Source organism: Patagioenas fasciata, chromosome 1 (genome assembly GCF_037038585.1).
Source record: "Patagioenas fasciata isolate bPatFas1 chromosome 1, bPatFas1.hap1, whole genome shotgun sequence".
In the NCBI taxonomy this organism is placed as follows: Eukaryota; Metazoa; Chordata; class Aves; order Columbiformes; family Columbidae; genus Patagioenas; species Patagioenas fasciata.
In genome coordinates, this window is record NC_092520.1 from 177,653,466 (window position 1) to 177,676,541 (window position 23,076).

Here is a 23,076-nt window from a genome sequence, read left to right on the forward strand (position 1 = left end):
GGTAACAAATCACTTCTAGAAGAAATCTGCTGAACATAGGCAAGACTTACAAACGCTTACACTTAAGAAAGTGCAAGGTAGTTTGTATCACAAGAGTCACAACAAACTTCCCTGAAACTGAAACATTCAATACATTCTGTCTCTGTTGGCAGCAGCAGCGTATGTGGATACATGCAGTAAGGAAGGGATCAAAGTTTCCGTGAGCACAGTTTAAATGACATGAGCACACTTAAACTGTTCATCCCTTACATTACTTTTTCAAGGAAGATTTTCCAACAGCTACAACCTACAAGGTCTTCCTGTTAAAACACATCACACTTTTACTGCTGTTTCACATCTAAAATACTTTTCTTTCTTTTATTAACAGACTAAATACTTCCTACAAACGCAGTAAGGTTTCTTTTAATCAATTATAAACTGGAATGTTTTAGCCTCTATAGCTTTAATCATGCTAAAAGGTACATAATGAAATTTTGTGGAAACAGTATGACTAAATTTACTTTCAAGCACACACACAATATAAAAGCTACATAACATGCAAGTTTAAAGCTTACAGTAATGTCCTCTACAAGAACTTAGAATTTTGTGCTTTTAAAGTACCATCAACAGTAGGTATACCAAAGAGAAAATTTGAACTGTATTTTTTTTAACCTTCATTGATAGCAACTGAGGTGAGAATAGAGTTACTTCAGAAATGTCTTCTGCAGTACTAGTGAATAAGGCTATATACAGCTTCAAATAGAGTATCTTAAAGGATGAGATGAAAAAGAGAATTCTCTTTATATACCACATGACAACTTCTAATTTTTTCAGTTTGCCTTAAGAGTTGCACTTCAGTACTACGCATATACTGGTTGATTTGTCTTTTAATTTAAAGCTTGGAAGCTATCCGATCACAGCGTATACATTACAGTATCTGTAATGAAAACTGTAAATATATGAACGAAGCATTTTTAGAGATGCTTACATCATCAGTGTCTTTGACTCGAAGAATCTGTTCTCTTAGATCCTGTAAATCATTAAACGTGGACTGTGCTGTGATGGAATATACTAATGCAAAACCTTGTCCATTTTTCATGTATAGGTCTCTCATTGCTGTAAACTGTTCCTGTAATTAAAAAAAAAAAAAAAAAAGATGTTGCATTCAGTTTGCACGTTCCTTAAGAAAAAAAAAAAAGCCATATACTTCAGGATACAAATGGATCAAAAGTACAATGCATTTGTGCCCTCCCTGCTCCCTTCTTACATACCAACTCTTTCCCATCTCCTGACCTTTAAAACACATCATGAAGTAAATGCATCCCTTTTCAGTCTCGATTTTGTAGTCTGGGCACTTTTCTATGTTAAATTCTACTTTCATTTTCAAGGAGATTGACTAGAGGATGGAGACATGCAATAGGCTTGTCACATTTCTTAGACTTCCGTGACAACTATGATATTGCATATGAAGACTTGCAGGTGCACTGTTCTGCAGCATTAGGACTTCTCCTCTCTCTGTTTGAAAACTCTCACCAGCGTGACTCTGGAAGAGCATTTGCCTTTCTCACATTGGTGACTCTGCTGTTTTGGGACTGATCAATCACTGAGCAAATCCCTTGCTGTATGTCAGATGAAAAACGCAATTTATTTTGAGACAACAGCCACTCCATCTTTCTGTTGTCTTACATGGCCCTACTTTGATATGGAATTCAAATAAATTATTATTGGACCAGATTACTACTGTAGTTCAGAGAACACATACTCCAAGGGTCTTGAGCCTGTGCTCACTGGAATCAATGAAGGAAATGACTGCTTTCAGTAGGTTTTAGAACAAGTCAGAGTAAAACCTGACCAGTATGAAAAAGGTCAGCATAAACCCTGCACTTTGAGTTCACATAAGCTGACTAAAGCAAGACTATTTTTATCCCAATGTCAGAGTACATCTCACACACACAAGAAAAAGGAGAGGAGAAGAAATCACATGTTCTCTACAGCAACAGAAATCAAACACAAGAAATCATTGGGCCTAAGTTTTCCTCTGGGCAATATGAACTTAAAACAGCACATCAACCTCTTAAAATTCTTGGTCTCATGTTTCCACTATTACAGAAGATGACCTCACAGGAAACTTGCAACTCATTTTCTGCTGCAAAACTCAACTTTTGTTTGAATACTAGTATGTTAAAGAATATCCCTTAATCCAATGCACTGACCACAGTTACTCTTTAGAGAGTGAGGAAGGAAATGTGTCATCATTTACACCCCTATAGCTTTTAATAGTTTCAACACTGCACATCAGTATTTAAGAAAGTTTGTTTTACATACCGTTCCTGCGGTATCTAAGATTTCAAGCATACACTGTTGTGCATCTACTTCAACTTGCTGTGAAGAGAGAAAGATGTGGTTAGAATTCTTCCTCTTTCAAGTCTCCCCTCCAAAGACAACAGGAATTGTGTGATTTTATAAGCAAATTCATAATGCATAAAGCAACGTAATGGCTTAAAAAGTTTATGTGGATATGCACTTCAAAAACAGCAGGAAGAAGCCTTTCAAAGAGCCCTACTGACATTTTCAAAAGAAGCGTCAGCAGCCAAGTACCACTTTGCAAAGTGATTAGGGATTTTTGATTATTAAGAAGGAGGCTGCTAAATTTGTAATGATGGTTATCAGCAACTAGCACAATTAATTTCTACTTGTTTCAGGGATCATTCACAGACTGAAAGAACAGTACAGGTGAAAGCTAGAAACTTGGATTGGCATACTAATGTTCATTTAATAGCAGTTTAGATCAACAGGAGAATAAATAGTACACAACAAGCAATAAAACAAGCAAACCACTAAGAGTGGTGTCCTCAAAAACAGCCCTTACTGACACTAATTAGGAAACTGATCCAGCTTAGAAAAATTTGCAAAAAATAGGTTTAAGAAGCTGGATCAGTTTCTGTATCTATTTCAGAGTTCCTCTGTCTAGTTTCTACCTCAAAAAAAAGCACAAACCCACAACCCAAATGGCCTTGAGCGCATCGAAGGACACAGACATGCTCTCAAGCACTTTCAACCAGGCCACCCATGTGGGGGTTTTTTGTTTGTCTGTGCTTTTTTGTTGTTGTTGTTGTTTTTCGTTTGTTTGGTTTGTGGTTTGTTTTTATTTTTTTTCCTTCCAAGCTATTAGTATACTTCCCTTTTCCCCTTTCCATGTTAAATCCCCAGTTGGCAGATCGGCACTCAGAGAAAACTTTGTGTCCCCTACTCCGATTTGAGCTTTTCTTTTGTAACGGGATTGGAGCTTGGCGGGGGTGGGGAAGGGGAGTATTTCCATGCTTCTCAAAGCTCCCCCATGTTCCCTAGGGATGGAGATTCCTTCAATAGCCACTATTTTAGCATGCATTGCTGACAAAGTTATTCAGCTAATTAAGCAGCATCTATTCTCTTTATGAAGAAATATTTGGCGAGTAAACTAAGGCATCAAGTTTCAAGACTTCATGCCCAAATTGTTTAGTTCCAGACAAACAAAATATTTCAAGCCACATCCTTTCAACTTCAAATATTATAAAATTAAGATCTAAGATGAACAGTACAGAATTGCAACTGCCAAACTAATACATTTTAAAGTCACCCAAGTCAAGCAGCAAGTTAGAATTGTAATGAGCAGTAAAGGGAAGAAAATTACTGCATAAAGTATTGTCCAGACTTAAGCAAGACTTCAGCAATCTGGCTGAGTTGAGAAGATGGATACGCAGAGATATTCCTAGTAATTTCAGGACAAAACCTGAAAGGAACATAAGGTCTTCACCAAAAAAATTAATTAGCAAAAGGCAAAATTTCTTGAGCTCCATGGAAACAGTCTTTGGAATAATTCATCCAGCAAACATCATGCATCTAGTATGACCTGAAGAACATAAACATGTAACAAAGGAAATGTTTCACTTTAGTACAGCTTGTGAATTTTTGAAGTCATTTATTGGGCCTGACCCAGCAAAGGCCTGCACCAAACATTGGGATAGGATCCCAAATTCCTGCTCCTCTATCACAGAAAAAGTAAGTGGCTTTATAGATTTTTTGATTTTGCTGTTGCCTCTTTAATAAGAATTCTAGCTTTGGCTGGAAGCACACATACTTAAGAAAGACTGATTTTTTCCAGCATATAGATTTCTATGAGGTCAAAGAAAACAAGTGTGAAATTATCGTTTTGCTCTCACTAATTCCTCTCCTGTTCAGAAGAGATTCTGGTAATACAGTCTCTTTATTTCAATATAAGTGTAGCCAAGTGCTGAAAGAGGAAGTCCTGCACTTTCTGCCAACTCCCTAGGGTTTGTACATCTTGCCTCCCTTGTATAGACACTGGCATTTTTTGTGGCCACGCAGTGAGCTATGTCAGAGTATCAATGCAAATGAAAAGTAATTCAGCCACAAAAAGAAATATTAAGAAAATGACATAGCTGAAAACTAATCTGTTTCAGCAAATGATTAACTCTTCTGGTAGCAGTTCAGATGTAAACTGTCTTAGCCTGGAATATTAATCATGGTCTCAGCTGAAACTGAAGAGTGAGCAATATGGAGATTCAAGGTGATGCAAGCAGAGTCAGACCTTTTCAGCCTGTCATGCTGAAGAGAGGAAGAGAAACTAACAGGCTACTGTTAAGTGTTTGTTCATTTATGATAGGTTTGTGTTAACCTATTAATAAAACAATAACCCATGTAATGGAAGTGTATCAAGCTATCAGTTAAATCGTCAGGAATGCAGTATGATGCCTCTAGTGTTCTGAAGGTGAGTGCAAAGTTGTTCTTAGCATTTTCCTAGTAGCAAAAAAAGCTTAGAACCTCCAACACACAAGTCCAAATCTACCTGCAGATACTAACACACATGCAAACTAATAATAAATATTATGAAAAATAAAAAAGTGATAGTGTACTTTATTTAAAAAAAAAAAAAAAAAATCAATGTTTCCAATTCTGACAATGAAATTACCATTTTTTCCTGACTAGCTAGTAATATATCATGCTTAACCATTAAAAAGCTAGTCTGCATTATTCCTGTAGACAGATTTTAAGAGCACCTTTGGATTTCAAACTTGTTAGGTTACCTGGTATTATGTCACATGACCAGTCATACCCTTTTTCAAGCAATGACTCAAATATATGACAGTATGTACTTCAGTTTTAAGTTTCTGTAACCCTAGAGAGGTCTTTTGCATGTACCTTTCTGTAGGAGTCTTCTATCGTAGGATCGTATTTTTCAACAAATATTCCTTGAACAAACTGTACAGTCTGCAATACAAAAGTTCCTGTAAGATTTTTCTTGCATAGTGAAATTTGTCAACATTGTACACAAATTACTGTTCTAGGTGTATACTCAGTTAACCATTACATTTTTGAAGGCAAATTAAGTGATTGACATAACTATAAGAAACAACAGGAAGTTAGACATATATGCCTGTTTAACTAAGTACTGTTAGATAAAGCAATGCTACACCCTCCTTTATCCACTCTCACTTGGAGTGTAAGAATTAAAGCATGCATTGATTTAAGGTTTGTCTAAATGTTGGAAACATTATTAGTTTCTAGTTGAATAGGATACTGTACAGCTGCATGGCTTTTACATTTGCATTTAGAACTACTGCATCTTCTGCTACTTACTGCCAGCACAGGAATTAGTTTAAAAAAAGGCTGCCAGCATTTACTAGTCTTAACTAGACTCAGTAGGATATTCCAGTGTACCTAGCATGTACGATGTTTTTAGCACAAGCGGAACTTTAAGACTCAATGGCCAAGTCAGAGCAGACAGGTTCAAATCCAGAAATGCTGCAGTAAGATAAAGAATTCAGAGGTAAAGGAAGAAGTTCTTTCACAATCTAAGATGAGTTGTCAAGTTTTTCTTTAGGAACTAGTTTGTAAGATAATCCTTATCTGATAGAATAGACCTCTAGGCCTTACTTTACAGTAAGGTACACAATTAAACTGAAAAATGTAAAGTTCTTAGGTGGGCTGGGAGCATCCCATTCTGTGGACTTTTTTTACTGCTAGTCTAGGTCAGATTAAACTTTTCTGTAACCATTTAACTAAAATGCATGAGTTCTTTGATTTACAAACATCCACCTGCTGCAGCTATACACGTGTTCACAGGGAAAGATGTAGAAAACATGCTAAACTTCCTACAAACATGCAAAAATATGTTTGTATTTGCATTTAAAAAACGCTTTAGAGGCTGCTATCAAATATTAAGCAACCAGCACTCTGAAGACCTTTCCAGAGACATGAGTTACCAAGGCCAGACACAGGCAAATCAGTTCATTGTGTGAGTTTCATGACACAGCTTGATGTTTCACAGACCTGCGGCTGGGTTACCCAGCGAAGCCAGAGACCTTCATAACACTGTGCCTATGCACTTCGCTGTGTAAGACAGGCAAAGATCTGACCATCACCCCACACTATACAAAAATACTAGCATGCAAGAGCGCACCAACGGATGTGGATATACCCAGGGAAGAAGGTACCTATTCTAGCCAGGAACCCTCAGCAGTCATTACTTATATTTATGTTTATTTGTGCACGCTTACATAAACAAATTATGTGTTAGTAAAGAGCGTATTAGAGGGGGGGAAAAGAAAAAAAAAAAAGACATGAGAAACCTAAGAAAATGTATTTGAACTACCTCACAGAGAACTTACCAGAGCAGACTTTCCAACACCTCCAGAACCAAGAACCACTAGCTTGTATTCACGCATGATGCAGGAGATAAATCACCCTCAATACCTAAAACACAATAAATTATTCACCATTTTGATCAACGGGACAACTATTTCAGCATTACTACAGCCACTGCAAGATTGCATATATAACACGACATGAACAATTGATATCAACTGATAAATGCAGGAGATACATTATTATAATCAGGCAGAACCTAGGCAGGATGCCACTTTAACAGAAACTATGGACATTTATTCAAGACGCAGTAACTGCTGAACAATGCTACTTTTTCTTCTAGCACAAATAAAGTACCTCCAAGCTTTTCTTGTTACCAGGATTTTAACACTTAAAGAACCATCATTATTCATGTGTTATCTAGCCTAATTTCACAGTCAAGATAGTACAGACTTGGAAAGTTTTTAAAATGGAGATTTTTATATCCCATGAAACAGTAATTTAGAGAAGAGGCAAGAATCGATTTAAGACTCCCTGTAATAAAGACCTCAGTATCCCAATCTTGCCAAAATATCACGTGTTTCAAAGAAAGTGCACAAGTGTACTGAAGAACTGCTCAAACCCATGTGCACACATCACTTCCTCAGAGGCCTCTGGATGGATTCTTCTCCTTTATTTACAGCAAGGAGGTATCAGGCATAGAAACTGATTTACTTCATTGATAGGCAAATTACTTGGATTATGGCATACCATCCAGTGAGGCGAGTTCACCTCATAACATTTTCCAGAAACATACCAAATCTCTTCTAGCCATGCAACCAAGTCCACAGCACCTCTCAGCTATAGTCACAGCAAGCATTAAGGTATTTCACAGGTTTCTCAAGATCTCTCGTTCACTCCTGAGAAGTTGCTGGGACTATATATTTTGCAACAACAGACCAAAACCAATATTCCCAAGAGCCACACAGATGCCTGGAGAGCTTGCAGTTTTACAAACACTACATTCACAGTACCGAATAGGTTTATTGGGTAAACAGCTGCTAATGTTTGCTACCAATGGTACTGATACAGTAATTTCAAAAACATGTCTCAGATTTCACAGCTACTACATCTTCTCCTCATCCATCCCCCAAACTTATTTCATATCACACAAGTTTTTGTAATTTCGTATACATACACAGAGGTGTAAATTATTTTGTTCATGAGCTGACATGCATGAAATGTCTCCAGTCTCTTCTGAAGAACTGAAAGCATCAGTATGCTGACAAAAAAAAAAAAAAATGGGAAACTTCTCCAGGCAACAGCATCTCTCTATTTCTATTTTAATTTACTTGAAATAACATCCAAAGTTTGTATCTACTGACTCAAACTTTGATCTATATGCAGCAAGTACAATCATGACACCACAATCCAGTTCACTAAGCAGGGTTTGATAAAACGGCTTAGCTAAGTTTTGTTTGGTTTGTGGGTTTGTTTTTTTTTTTTTTTAAATACAGTGGCTGTTTTTTAAATATCAGCTCCTAATGCAGCTACAATCAAATGCTGCAAACCATCAGATATGGTATTTCCTCTACCTCACTACTGTTGTCCCATAAAGAAATATTGAACAAATCCTACTATAGTAAAGCTAACAGTTACTACTGATAAGAAACAATTATCCAAGAGGAGATAGCATGCATTTTCTCATTCTGAAACACTTACACGCTAAACAGTCACAGACAAAGACTTGCAGAAGAATATTAAATCAACCTCTTCCCACCAAACATTTCTCAAAAAGAACAGCAGGATCTCAGAAGCCAATTTAAAAAAAAAAAAAAAAATCCCTGCTTATGTGTGAAAGTTGATTAGTCTTTCGCTAGACATATAACCACAGTTATAATGACTGTAGTTTCATGAGCAACTAGAGGCAACTAAAATATTCTTTTGAGACCATTTCTCTCCTAGAAACTAGATCTGCTCCCCAGCCACTGCCTGCAGCAGCCAAGCAGATCTGCTGGCTCATCTTTGTCGAAAACTAACTGAGCAAAAACAAAACAAGGTCACACATTTTGGGACAAGTCTTTGGGTCATACTGTTCAAGAAAACACACCTCTTGCAGTCCTTCTAGCAACTGAGCTAACAGGACTGCTACTGCTGCCCTGGGAGCTCTCAGCTCCTTTCCCGCACTGCCTCCAGCACTTATCAGATTGAGTTACCTGCTTTTTCCACTCTCTGCCCTCTCAGAAAGATTAAACCTGCCTCAGCTGACAAATAATTTGGGGTTTGGGGAAGACAGAAAGTGCAGGGAATCCAACACAGGTGCTCGCACAAACAGCAGAAACAAGGTAAGAAAGACCTCTCTCATTAGCAGTAATCTCACAGCATCTCTGGGAGTCACACCATCTGTTAGGTGTTCAGCACAAAATGGTAAAGTGATTTACATAGAAATTAGAACACCTCCATGTTAGTGTCCATCTTTGCTGTCACTGATTAACTCCACATTGTCAGAAGACTTGAGAAGCAAACAGGCCAGGTCCTATTTAATTTTTCTCTTGCAAACACATAATAAGCAGCTTTTCAACTTACCCAAGCCATTTCTTGCACCTTAAGAAGCAACAAGAGTGCAAGGAGAATGCCATAAGGAAATATTGTCCTGATGGCCAGTAAAGCAAGTCTCTACACAGGTTTTCATTACTGATAAATTTTGAGACACTTCAGTGATTTTCACACCTAATAGAACATCTTTTCACTCCTGACTTTATAAAAATATGTTTCCTTCCCTATATGGATTTTTTTTGCAAATGTGGACCACCAGAACCATGCACAACACAAGTTCAATCTATTTGGCACCACTATAAATGTTAAATTAGATCCATAAACCTGTAAGTTGTCCAGCTTTCCTACAAACAATAGGAAAAAGGATTGTCTCTAACTGTACAAGTTAAGCCTATAACATTACCTGTTGTTTCTTAAAGGTATAACTGAATGTTTGTTTTAATTTTTTGAAAGGTGTCACTAGAATGACATAAATGTAGTGGGTGTAGGGGAAATCCCAGTACTGTAATCTGAGCGAACTGCAGCAATTTCACTGTCTTGAAAAGAACAGTTTAAGCCGAATTTTTCAGTCTTCAGTCTGAAGTTAGCAACTAAATATGGACATGTTAATAATGAAGCTTGACAGTAATTTAGAAGTAACAGAACTTAAGCAGCAGCTACCAGCTTTACCTAGTGGTTTGAGTAATTTGTGACTTTTTCTTACTGAATGATCTACAATTTCTTTAAGAAAATTCCAAATCCTGAAATAAGAAGCTAACAGCTTGGTTTTAGTGAGAGACTAGCAATTCCATTTTGGCTCTTAAACAGGGATTCAGGAATTTAACACAAGGCAAAGCTTCTTTCAGCATCCAGATTTGGAAGTTCAGCCCTCAATATCCAACTGCTGTACCACACGCTGGAGCCAATTTCGCTACCTTAAGTGGTGGCACGTAACTAAAGCATATATATACCTCTTGGCTGGCCAATCTTAATCTCTGAAAGACCTATGCAAAAAGTTTTTTTAAGATCTTTGAGGACATGACAAAGCCAGACTGCAGTACATTCTAGCATTTTTCTGATCTTTGGGCGATGAGCAAAGTAAGTACTCACTTCCTTTTTCGCCATGACAACTGTTGTCATTTGTACAGTTACTCCTTAAGTCACAGATAGCACACAGTAACCCTCTATACATACACTCACCTATACAGCATAGAGGTAGCCTGGTATCTCTGCGCTTGTCTATTATCAGGCAGTCTGGCCATGACGTCTTGGAAAGAAACAGAAACAAATGTATTCTCCAAAACACTTTAAGAAAGCTAACTCAGACATCTGTAACACAGCATGTGGCAGAAGCACCATCTATCATCTACTCTCACTTAGACCTATTACCTCACTGGCTTTGAATGGCAGTCCTGATGTCACTTCACCTTCCTCTTACTGTTTTCTAACAAAAATAAAACCACAATTCCTACCTAAGAGAACTTTCCTAAGAAAACTTCCCTGGTTACAGGTCTTAGCCTCCTCCTCAACTAAGAAACCACCAGCCCATGAAGCTGGTAGACACTACAGTTAGTCATGCTATTTGGAATACAAGCCTAGCAAGCACTTTTTCACTGATCAGTATGTCCATCAGCTGCAAGTGTGCCCCAGACTGAGTTAGGGCTCTAATCCTGCCTGAACTTGACTTCCCAGTGATTCCCAACTAGCCCAACCTGACTCTGCTCTAGCTCAAACCTATTTTTCCATATGACATGTTGTACAGACCGCTTTCATCCGAAACCTCAACCTTGCTCTTACTTTACTGTTCAGATTGACACAATGCTTGACTCTGGAACTAATATTGTTTTCAGCTCCATCCACTGCCAACACAATTTCCTTTTGACTCACTGATGACAAACCAGTGGGGGGAAGCGAAGGAAGAGGACAAAGTATAAAAGAGGAGGTTTAAGCCATAAAGAACCTTGTCTTTCAGTTACCATGTAGCACTTGAAACAACACCAGCCATTAACCTCCAAGCAAGATATTAAAGTGAAAAGTTCAACTGTTTAAAGAGATGCAAACTATAAAACCAGAGATGGAAACCCAAACTTCTGGTGGATTTCCTTTTCTGTTTATATATATATTTAAAAAACAAGAAAAAACACCCCCAAATCCACTTCTCTAGCCATTCTAACACAGATACTGGACTTAGTGCATGGAATATCTCTTTATAAAGTCTGTGCCTTGCATTTCACATATTGTCATCCCCTCTCACATCTGAGAAAAAAAAAAGTTACCGGAAGAACTTTTGAAAGAATACGTAATTATGAAACCATTTGTACAGTCAAGACAGAGTTCAATGTAGCACCTTAAGAATAATTTCCAGCAGTCTGCACTAACCAGTGATTTCAGTGATAACCTTCAGTTCTAAAGCTATCAGAAAGCAATTGTATTAACTGGAAAGGAGGAAAAAGGCTCATTAGATCACATGATCGCAGCCATTCAAATAAGGAGACAGGTTTAGATCCTTCCTCATCTAAAACTTAGCACCCTAAAGCTACAGCTATATCACAGCATGGTCAGCATTTCTAGACTAGGATAGGCTCAAGTTCAACAACAGTATTTGTCTATACTCCCCAGAACACCCAGTCTCATGGTTGGAAAACAGAAATACTCAAAGGTGCAAACCAGAAATTCAGAGACTACAATAACTGGTAACATATAAGTAAAACCTCCTGAGATTTATTGGACAGTTGATGAGAAGCACCCACTGAATCACCCAAAAATCAGATTAAATAAGTTTAAACTAACTTCTACCAAATAAACTGTATCCCTCTTCATTCAGTGGAGCCTATTTTAAGAGACAAATTTTGCTTTGAAGGCTGGCTACCTTTATGGTGACAGACCTGCAAGGAGGAAGAGCAATACCAGCTTCCTTTCCTTTTTCATTTTTCTGCTCCTCCACCTTTAGGCAGGAAAGTATTGTCAACTGTGGTCTCTATGCAGGCACTAAAGAACAAGAAGACAGGAAGCACCAAAAAAGTAAAGCTTTTTTCATCTTAACTGGACCATGTACTGGCTTTAAACAGCTGAACCAAGTATTTTTATGCACAGATACTTGACATCACTGTGAACTCTGGAGATGTCTAATGCAAGATTAGACTAGAAAAACGAGGGAAGCTACTCTTCTTCAAGAAATTAAGTTTTCACATAAACCAGATTCCACTGCTGCTTCAAGTACACAGTCTCTCAGAAGTAAAGAGCTCACTTTCAGGTTGCCTTGCAGACTTCCTGAAATGGAACAGTCCCTAAAACCATCACAGCTGTGCAGCATCTGCTCAGTTTGTTCATATTACTTTTTCTAATTTATGCATATATTAATGCATTAGTGTAGTGTATTGAAGTAACTGCTTAATTCTACTTTTGAATGGCACACTTAAAGCTAGAGGAGCAAGAGCTTTCTATGCACATGGACAGTTTTTCCAATATTCTCTTTGAAGGATGAGCAGATCTTTGAATAAACACCATTGAAGAGAAGGAAGACAGGTTAATCAAGACAACACATCAGAAGTATATTTTATAAGCTTCGTATCTGTCAAAGATCGTGAATGTGGAACTTGCTTTCAGTTTTTGCCCTTATCAGACAAACCAGGGGAGAGTGTCTTCTGGACATTTCATTAAATAATTTCTTGAAGTATGTCTCCAGAAAAAGGCAAACCAAAGTGACGATGCTAAGAAAGTTGAGGAATAAGAAACTCAACTCAACACTGAATAAAGAAACTGCACACTTAGTGCTTGTAAAGCTTTCTTAAAAAGCAACCACACAACGAAGAATTCATCAAGGTTCAAATACCATTGGCAGTTGGGCTTGAAACTATATTTATAAAGGGATTTTTTGTTTGTTTGTGGATCTCCTCGTCTTTCCGCCCTTTTTTAATTTACTCTGTTACTTTTCTTTCAATTCCTTCAGCTTCAAATTTTGGTTTCTGATTCAACTTTGTTACCTGTGTGAGGAATAGTAAGGCTAATCCAGTCTTTCCAAGTGACACTAAATCAAATGAAGCTGTAAGTGGAGCTCAGCCTCAGGCTAAAGACATGAACTAAATACAGTTACTACAGATATCCCCAAGACTTTCTTATGTGAACTAGTTGTTCAGGTCTGGAATTAAACTAATAGTTCCTCCCAGAAGCATTATCATTTGCAGAAGGGATCATGATTATTCAGCACTTTACAGACACCATGATTCTTGTTCAGACCCTGACATTCTGGTTGTATTGTGAAGTTGCAGCATGTTCACTAAAATTTTCATAATGCTTCTGCTCCAGCACATTTACCTTTCTGTAAGAGACAGTTTGTTAGAACCACCTTGAGAACAGACTCCTAAATGAGTCTCAACTTTTTGCATGCGGGAAAAAAAACCCCAAACATTAGAATGACAGATGAAGCAAATTAAGCAACTGGTTTACCTGCTTACAATAGCAATGGAGGTAAAAAAAGCCAAGGAAGAAAAACTGCTTCTCAGAGAGGGGATACTGCCCCAAGATGGAACAAAACGATGGTCACACATTCAGAAAAATAACTCTAGTTCAGTCACAGGACTAACCAAGGTCAGAGGATTAAGTCTCCCTAGACAAGATGTTTCCCACTTCTGGTACTAGAGCGGTCTCAGACAGCCACATCTAAATCTTCCTAATTGTCTGTACCATCCTGATTCCACCAAGTTTTGAGTCTCTTGATTTAGGACCCTTTATCCAGGGAAGCAACTAATTACAGAGAATTTGTGCTGTTTTTAATATTCCCCAAATACTTGTATGCAAAGGGAAGTCCTAAATTCTTATCCCTCAACTCCAAGGAGTTTTATGGTGTTTTGTTCTCTGTCTAATTTTATTCCCCAGTATAATTTCAGTGCATAAGCAGCACCTTGACAATATAACCCAAAGTGGAAGCTGTTCATTTTCACCAACTTTTAGATGCTTCAGGAATTAAAGCAACTCAGATAATCCTTACTCAACACGGTAAGCGGTATCTCTTATAAAAGAGAAATTAAAATGCTACAGAACTGATTTTCACACTTATTTATAGAAAACATTATTCAGAAATCAATTCTGAAGACAAGATACACTGAAAAGCTGATCGGGTCTAATTAAAGGCTTTTATACTCCAGGCTCCTAGAAGTAGAGCTATTTCATTACTAATGCATGCTCTTGGAAGAAAGTCAACTGTTCAGTAAACAAAGCAAGAAGCTATTTTTATTTCTAGTTTTTACCTGATTTTGATAGCTTCTTGTCTTGATAAATGAGTATTTTGTCAGTTGGACAGCTAGCTCTTCTGGGCACTAATAGAGTAATTTTTCTTGGACAAAAATATTTCTTCAGTTATGTTCAAATATTTTAAATGATTCCAGAGAATCTTGAGAAGCCTTTCAAAAAGAAAGTTGTCTGATTAATACTAACCACCCGAGAAAAAGGCAGAGACATGAGAACAAGGTACTGCAACACAAACAGGGCACCGAGGTTTAAGTTGCTCCTTGAACTGCCCACAGGGACACCTACCAGAGAAAGCTCAACTAAGTTTTCCTTCTTGCACTGAAGGGAGCTACCTTGATTAATACTGCATGTAGAGAGAATTTCTGTAAAGCACCTAACACAAGCTTACCTTGTGAAACTAGTTCCACTGTCTATAATTAGTATAGCTCAATGGAATCTTCCCCCCCAAGTCAATGTCAGCTCCCAGCCAGATCTTAAATCTGAACACAAAATTAATGCATGTTCTAAAGATGAAAACTTATCTGCTTGAAGCCACTGCTATCTCAAGATTAAAGCTTCCTAGTGTGAGAGACTAACAAGCATATGCAACTTGCAGTAGTTTCACACAAGGTATAAAAAGTAATTTCAAAGCAAGTGGTGTAATGAACATTAAGCTATTAAAACTATAGTATGTTCCAACACTTACAGAGTTCAACTTTCAATGTTGTGCAAAAATTCAAATATGTGAATTCAAATTTGGAGTCCCTTATGAAACCTAAGCTATGGAGTCTATTTAAGGCTCAGCTGGAGTTTGTAACATTATTATTTTTGGTGACTGTTTGCCATGGTTTTGCATTTTCTCTCTGTTTCTGTAAAACAGTCACTATCCCCCATTAAAGTTGTTTGTGCATGTTCTACCAGCCAGACTTGCAGCTAATATGATGACCTCAGAATTCATGAAGAAACTGAAGTGTAAATGGTTTTTATGCTTGCAGAGAAAATCCAGGCAGACAATAAACAGAAAGAACACTCAGATTTTTAGAAAGTATAGTAAATTCAGAGAATGTATAATTACCACATTATGATATCTTGCTAAGCATAAGCTAAGTATTCAACCATACAGCAAGTTTTGGGAACTAAGCAACTTACTGCTGTGAATTTGGCTGTACAGTCATTGCATAGTACCACTGCATCAGTACCTAACTCTAAAACTTTCATCTGTTAATGGATTGCCACATTATGGTATACCCAACATGCTTTACCTGATATGCATCCTTCTGATTAAAAGCAGATATGATTATTTGTTTCTCTGCACAATTGTAATGGTAAATTTCATCTTTCAAGCTACAAAAACAGTTAAAAACAGCAGGACTACAAGCAAAGCATGGAATTTTTCGGAGTCAAGATACTTTCCTTGTCAAAATGCACTCATGCAGTTTTAAAGATACTTCAAGAATAAACTTGCCAGTTGGCTTAAGTCACTTGTCTTTGGAAACAGAAAGCTTAATTTCTGTTGCAGAAACAAGACTTAACATCCAATACCATGTGTTATCTGCTTAACATCTGGCAATCCTAGCTCTACTGTGATTGTGCCACTGGCTGCTGAACCAGTAAAGCCCTGTATCAGGTTTCCTTCTACAGACACAAAGCAATGCTCAGTTCAACTGAAATTCCAATAACACCTGAATTTTTGTCCATCCTGCCTACTTTTCTGTATAACCCACACATCATTTACATCCCCGGCAACGCCAGAACTTACATACCAAGGTATCATAACTTGCGCTGTCTTCATTATTAGAAGTTCGGTTTGTATTTGGGTTTGTTTAGATTGCTAACACATAGTCAAGGCACACTTCATTATATTTATCTTTTGTTACTGGCCATTTAAAACTGGCTGATGCAGGCCCTTTACATACAAAGCATCCTTCCATAGTATGATTTACAGTAATTCTATTACAAATCAGGTTGGTGGCCTGAGAGCTGTCTTACAAATTCCCATACGTCATTTTAATTAAGATTAGAAGTTTTATCTGTTGAAAGGACACTGATTCTATGCAAATTGAGAATACTAACTACTAGCATTCATTAACAGGGATAAAATTAGTTCTTCCAGGATAAATGAACCATACTAGCCAAGTCCCAAGTAATTCTAACTCATGTCTGTTTTGACCTCTCAATCAATACTTCCAGAATAGAAACATCGTATTTAAACGTGAGCAGCAAACCTCACTCAAACTCACCAAAATGATACGTAATTTTACAAACAGTTATTTTGTTAAAGCTTGCGACATATGTTCTGAGGTTCAGTTTAAAAAAAAAAAAATCACACACCAGCACCCAGCAATAACTACCATCTTCTGTCACATGGTTTTGCTGCCTCTGCAATAACAGAGGTGCAATCTTGACTGTCTCTTTTCACAGTTTATTAGCTGAATCCACTGATCAAGGTGGGTTTGTAAAAGGTCTGAAATGCTGAAGTGGCTGAAATTTGGGCAGAACATCCTGTTCTGTTTCTGGCAGCAAAGCAGTTGCATCTTGAACCTAGGAATGGTAGCTCCTCAGGGAACACCTAACTCAAAAACATCCCTTGACTAGATGATGACAACCCAAATTAATTTGAATCACAATCATCTCCACATCACTTTCTATTACATGGACTAGATATTTAGTAGAGAGTGAGGGTCACACCTGTTTAATCAAGCCTCCACAAGAGTTTATCTGAATCTTCTTAAGATCACTCCAGTTCTTGTTTAGACCATGCTTTGTGGTTCCTCTGTATCTTCAAAGCTTGCCATTTTCTGGAGAAACTCATCGTACCTCAACACTCACTTTGTTGTGAAGTCCAATCAAACACATACTTTAATAAGGCAGCAGCAGATGTCCAAAGGATACTGAAATTTAAAATTGGCTCCAGAGGTTTAGATGGGAAGACCTTTCTAAATACAAGTCGGCATGTCTGGTGTTCTAGGAATTATTTGTTATTTAGACTACGACAATCACCACAGCATTTGAACAAGTGTTAATACTGCATCCTTAATATTTTACTGAAGAAGAGTTTTACTTCCAGCAAAGCCTCAGTGAAAAAATGACTTTTCAGTCCACCTTGACTGTTCCAGTAAAGCAAGTTTATAATTCATTAAATCACAGTCTTCTACTCTGACATTGCTCAGGGTGCACCTAGTTCATCCAATGCATCCTCTGTTTAGATTCTTGGGATCTATGACTTCAGCCTTCAATAGATAAGACTCTGAACGGTTCCTTATTTTCACTTCTACCATCACAGCAGATTCAGCATTCAGCTTGGAGAAGAGGCTTCAGCTTCCCTCTGTGACACTTACAGCACCAAATTTCATTTAAGCAGTCCATAATAAGATTAAGTAATGGAAGAACTACGTTACCTGAAGATACAAATATTTTCAAGGTGATATATTTGTCTTTGAAAAAAAAAGTATTTGCAAACTATATTTCAAGATCTTGCCTCTGGCTAGAAGCAGGATGGTCCTTCAGTTAGTCAGACCGCACATTGTTCAAAATATTGGTTACTATAAGTAAGTCTAATGTTGCTTCTTCATCAGTTTCCTGGCTAGATAGGACACAGACTTTCAGTAGAAAAGGCAGAGATAGCATCAGGACTTCTTTCTTCATCAAGAATAAAACTGTACAACCTACTTGATCTTTGATTCTGGGCTTCACATTAAATATTCTTATTTCCTCACTCTAACTCCTACTCACATAGATACAGCACCTTTCTTCTGAGATTACTCTTAAGAGTTTGACATCTTTTTAATGTGTGTGTTGCTTTTCATCAAAGATTAGCACATGCCATAGTGTAAAGCACTTAATTGTAAAACCTTGGTTTTAGCTACTCAGTTTTTGCAGAACGTCAGCTATCATATTTAAGTTTTCTATGCGAGATGTCTGGCTGAACCTCAATTTAGCTTGTGGTGTTTCTTGAAATAAAAGGTCTAGGGAGATTAGGAGGAAAAAAAAAAGTGTCATTGAAAAAAATGGACTTGCTTGAGCATAAAGGTGAAAAGGTAACACTGTAAGAACATACAATCAGCAGAAATAGGCATCATTCAGAAATGCTAGTTTCTCTCTAGTATTCAAATATAAAAAGCAAGCAGAAAATTGTAAACCAAAAGTAAGAACATTTGAAGTCCAAGCATCCAGTTAAAAAATGGGTTATGAATGTCTGCTTATTATAGTATCACAGACATCTCTGCTTCCAAACTTACTCAATGCACAGGATGATCTATATCAAGTAACAGGGTGTCTCTGCTTTGGTGAGGCTACACCAAATCTTAAGGGGAGGGAAAAAAGAGGGAAAAAAAAAAAAAAAAATCAGAAAAATGGAAGAGTTATCCTCCAGCATGACAGTCAGCTACTCTTGCATGTTTCAGTGCTCCCTGATGCCACAGGACTACTACACAGTCTCTTATGTTTCACCAAGTGCTAAAATGACCATGTGACATCAATTTCTAGAAGCATGGCGTATTCTCAAATAACTAATGTCAGCAGAAGTTGGATTTGGAGCACAGCATTTTGCAGCACACTAAGAACACAAGTCCAAGGCATCTCGAATTGTAAACCTATATTCAGTGAATACTGTGGATATAAAACTACCTTGGAAATTCATCTACGGACTGATATAATATGTGCAAGAACTCTGAAAGTTAAGTCACACTTGCCAAGAACTCATTTCTGATGCAGCTCATCATGAAATCCATGAAAGCACCCAGCATCTTTTGTACACTTGCACCAATATAAACAATAGGCAGTAAATAACAAGAGGACCGTTCCTTGAATGGCTATAAAACCACCACACTCACGGCATGCCTATTGCCCATCAATTCCCCTTTTTATACAAGTTAGAAAGGTCACAGAAGACAGCAAGATATATACTTATATATACTAACTATATAACTCCAGAAGCTTTAGAGTCAAGATTCTGCATGCAGTGTCAATTTATACACTTTCCCAACCCCAAGAAAATCTTTCAACAATATTGTGAGCAAAAAGCAATCGCACAAAGTCAAGTAGGCTATGCTTATGGGTCATCTTGTATATCAAGCTTTCAGAATGTTATCTTGCCAGCAGCTTCACAATGAAAGATGAGAGGAGAGTTACTGACTGCATCTTACAACATCTGACAATTCACCTCAACCACTTCACATTTCCAAGACTAATAAAAAAGGCTCCTGCACTGTATGTTGCTGGGCTGCCCCCACACTTAACTAACAACATAAGCCTGGACACACAGCCATGTGCAGCTCAGTCTCAACTGTAAATGTCATATTATAAACCAATGATCTAGTCCTCAATACTGTATTGAGGAGAATAAGATTCTTAGATAATTTCAATTTTATAATTACTTCTATTCCACATTCCAGTTTACTCTTCTCCACATTCAGAAAAAAAACACATTGCAACTTTCTAATGAATTACTTTCATGGGAAATATCAGATGAGATGTTACAGAAGTTTGATTAACTGCAAGCAAGGATTGTACAACTGCACAACTTAACTATTGGTATTGTCTGGGTTCTGATGCAGCTCAAGCACTGTTCAGCATATTAGCTTCATCTTAAATGGACCATACATCAAACCTTTAGAAAAAAACACAAGTAGCTGGTCTGGCCCTACAACTACCAAAAGCACTTTGACTTCAGCAGTGCTGAAGCGCCACACCTAGCAACAGACAGATCCTCCTCCCATCTCCTCTACCTCCCCTCTCCAACTCCACACAGGTAACTCACATACATCTGCAGTTCACCTTTAACACAGGTGTGGTAGTATTATTTTTGCTTCCTCTTGATATATGAAGAATGCTTTTAAGAAATTTCCCTTCATTGGAAACACAAAAAAAATGAAGGCACAACTGGTTAGGTTGCAGAAACTGAGAGTATGAGCAGAAAAAATAGGACAAGACTTCAAAAGCAAAGACAACTAATACAGAGAAACAAAAGGAAACAGTTGCAGGGACTATCTGTGTTCACAAGGTATTTTAGATTAAGTGAAGAGGGGGCTGCCTAACAGGCAGTATTTGAGATATAGATAGCAAATTCATTTGAGAAAAAACTTTCACCATCTAATTTCACATAAAGCTATAAATTAAGCCACACTAAAGGACATATTGTTAAACTACATCTTTCCTTTCAATCCATTTTACCTACTGAAATCAAGACTTTGAAACTGTTCTAATTAATGCAAGTATGAGTAACGTGTACTTCAATGTCAACAAATTTTGATGCAAAGAGCACATTCTCAGAGTTTCTACAAAAAAAAAGGCAAGAATTATAACCACAGATCCTTGCTTTAAGTTTTTATTCAGTTATGAAAATAAACTGTTCTCTTGATTCAGTTCTTCAATATTGTCCAAAAAATTAATGATATAAAGTTTTTCAATATGACTCTAATCGTAGAGCTATGAGAATTATTTCACAAACGAGTAACAGTGGCACACAATATCATTTTTGCAGAAGACCTGGTCAAGTCATTCAGAGTTAGGACACCTTCCTGTGTTGCAACAGCTGCAGGAATGATATGAAGTGATCTAAGAAACCAGGGGTTCCCTGAAGAGAATCTCAGGATGGAGAGAAACCTGAGATGCTGCTTCTCCACCACAGGATGCAAACACCAGTCCATTAGAGCTGGGCTGTTCCACTCCTGCACGATGGTCTGGCCTTCCTCTCTTGGCCAGGAATGAACAAAACATGTGTACTGTAATTGTCAGTCTCTTTTCATAGTTGCATAGCAGGGATTAACTCCAACTAACATCAAGTCCTTAGATTAACAACTAGAAAACTGAGTGGGACAGTATACAAGATATTATTGAACACCTCTTCTTCTTCCTGGTTCAATTCTAAAAATGTTCCTTTAACTCATCTATACATATTTCTGTGTGTTCTTACAGTAACTTTCATTTACTGCTTCAGTAGTAAAAAATACGATTAAAATACTGCTCTTGAAAACAAGAGCATCCTGATAGCTAGAGGGCCCCCAAATCACTTTATATTTCAAAAGTTGCCTAATAGGCAAATTTCCAACCTGGTGTTTAGAGCCTTCCTCCCTTTCCTTGCTGCTAGAGGACAAGAACACACAGTATGTTAGGAGCTCACAACAGCATAAATAAACAGGCACACACAATAATAAAACCTTTTCATTTTCAGTTGTCCAGTGTTTCTTTAGGCTTTCTAAAGCTTGAGAGATGAGAGCTTCAAGTCAGAACCTACTGTCACTTTTGAAGGTAGCCTCATTCAACTGTTCCATGAAGAAACAAGTTTGTGCCAGCAGCCAAGGTCTTTGACTTTCTCCAAATAGTGCTTGTCTACTACAAGCAAATTGTCGGAGCTTCATCAGAATATTGCTTCTACTATGTCTGTCCCACCATTTTCTCATGGTTGACAGGCCCTAAGGAGAGAGCAATACTTTAGATGCTTTAAGTACGATGCTAAAGCTCTGCTGCAACCAACTGCTGAACAACTTTGAAAATTCAATCAACTTGAAAACAGGTCCCCATTAATGGCATTCCAGTAACAGAAAACCTTTCTTTTCCCCATCTTATACAAAAAGCACAGAAACAGACCATCTTAGCCACATCTGACTGGGAAAACAAAGTTTGCCTTCAAATATGAAGGTGCAGTTACTGTAGACACTCCTTCAATTTCTCCGAAGAAGGAGGTTGTCTAAAATATCCCTCTACCTGACCTAGATGCAACAGAGCACAGCAGAAGCCTGCCCCAACTCAGCAGGGATTCTACGCACTGACATACACAGTGCACTTCAGTCTGCGTTTGTATTTGTTCTGTGGCAAAAGAGTGGCAGTACTGGCAGCTACAAGCTAAACATGAACTTCTCTTGCACAAGGTATGCTTAGCGATCTGTTTACTAAGAGAGCAGTTTTGATTCAAACTCTCAACAACCGGAGCTTACGCTGAAGGATATTCTCAAACATCAGTTAAGCATGTGAAACTCATCTAAGTGTTAATCAGACCGGTCAATTCATAAAGGACCCACCTACCCTCTTACCACTCAAAGACAACAGAGTGCTTGTTTTTATCCGCAAGATATTCTTACAGTTAAAAGCACCTCTTCATACCTAACTCCAAGCAGCTAGCAGAGCTCTGCAGATGACAGGATTGGCACTATAGCACTAAGCATCAAGTACTCAAGTACTTCTGTGACTCTTGCACTTCCCAGATCCCAGATGATAGGTGGACAACTGTTTATTTTAGTTCCCAGTCACATTTACTGTTAGATCACAAGCCAGAGTGTAGTCTTCAGCACATTTCCTTCCTCAGTCATACAAGTTATTTCTTTCTCTTTTTGTAGGCCCTCACCTAGATTCCCATCTGTTTGCCTCTGCTCCAGAAAGGCGCTCAATTAAAAAGACAGTCAGTTTTACTCTGCAAAACTGGCACAGCACGAAGATAACTGTCATGGTTCACTTCAGATTTATTTTTTATGAACTGTCCTACAGCAGAGCTTCAGAACAAAACAGCACAATTTTAATTCCACTCAGGAAACTTAGCTGGTTCATGTATGTAGTAACAGAAGCAAGACACATAGTTAAAGACAGTAAAAAGACTATTGGGTTTTTTTTGCCCCCATATACAAGTTCTGTTTTTACACTTATAGTCTTTCAACTCTGTTTTACATATTATTTCACCCCCAGGCAGACAGGTGCTCCAAGTATGATCAGCTTTGCTGC

At 37.7% G+C, this 23,076-nt stretch overlaps 1 protein-coding gene across 1 annotated transcript in view; it reads right to left on the reverse strand.

Moving 5' to 3' along the window:
* Nucleotides 1–23,076, reverse strand: part of RAP1B (RAP1B, member of RAS oncogene family) — a 30,667-nt gene that overhangs the window by 5,451 nt on the left and 2,140 nt on the right. The window contains exons 2-5 of the mRNA XM_065836675.2: nt 6,648–6,732; nt 5,179–5,247; nt 2,305–2,361; nt 968–1,108 (exon numbers count right to left, since the gene is read on the reverse strand). Of these exons, the coding sequence (XP_065692747.1) occupies nt 968–1,108; nt 2,305–2,361; nt 5,179–5,247; nt 6,648–6,704 (324 nt within the window). The 5' untranslated portion in view covers nt 6,705–6,732. The remainder of the gene's footprint in view (nt 1–967; nt 1,109–2,304; nt 2,362–5,178; nt 5,248–6,647; nt 6,733–23,076) is intronic.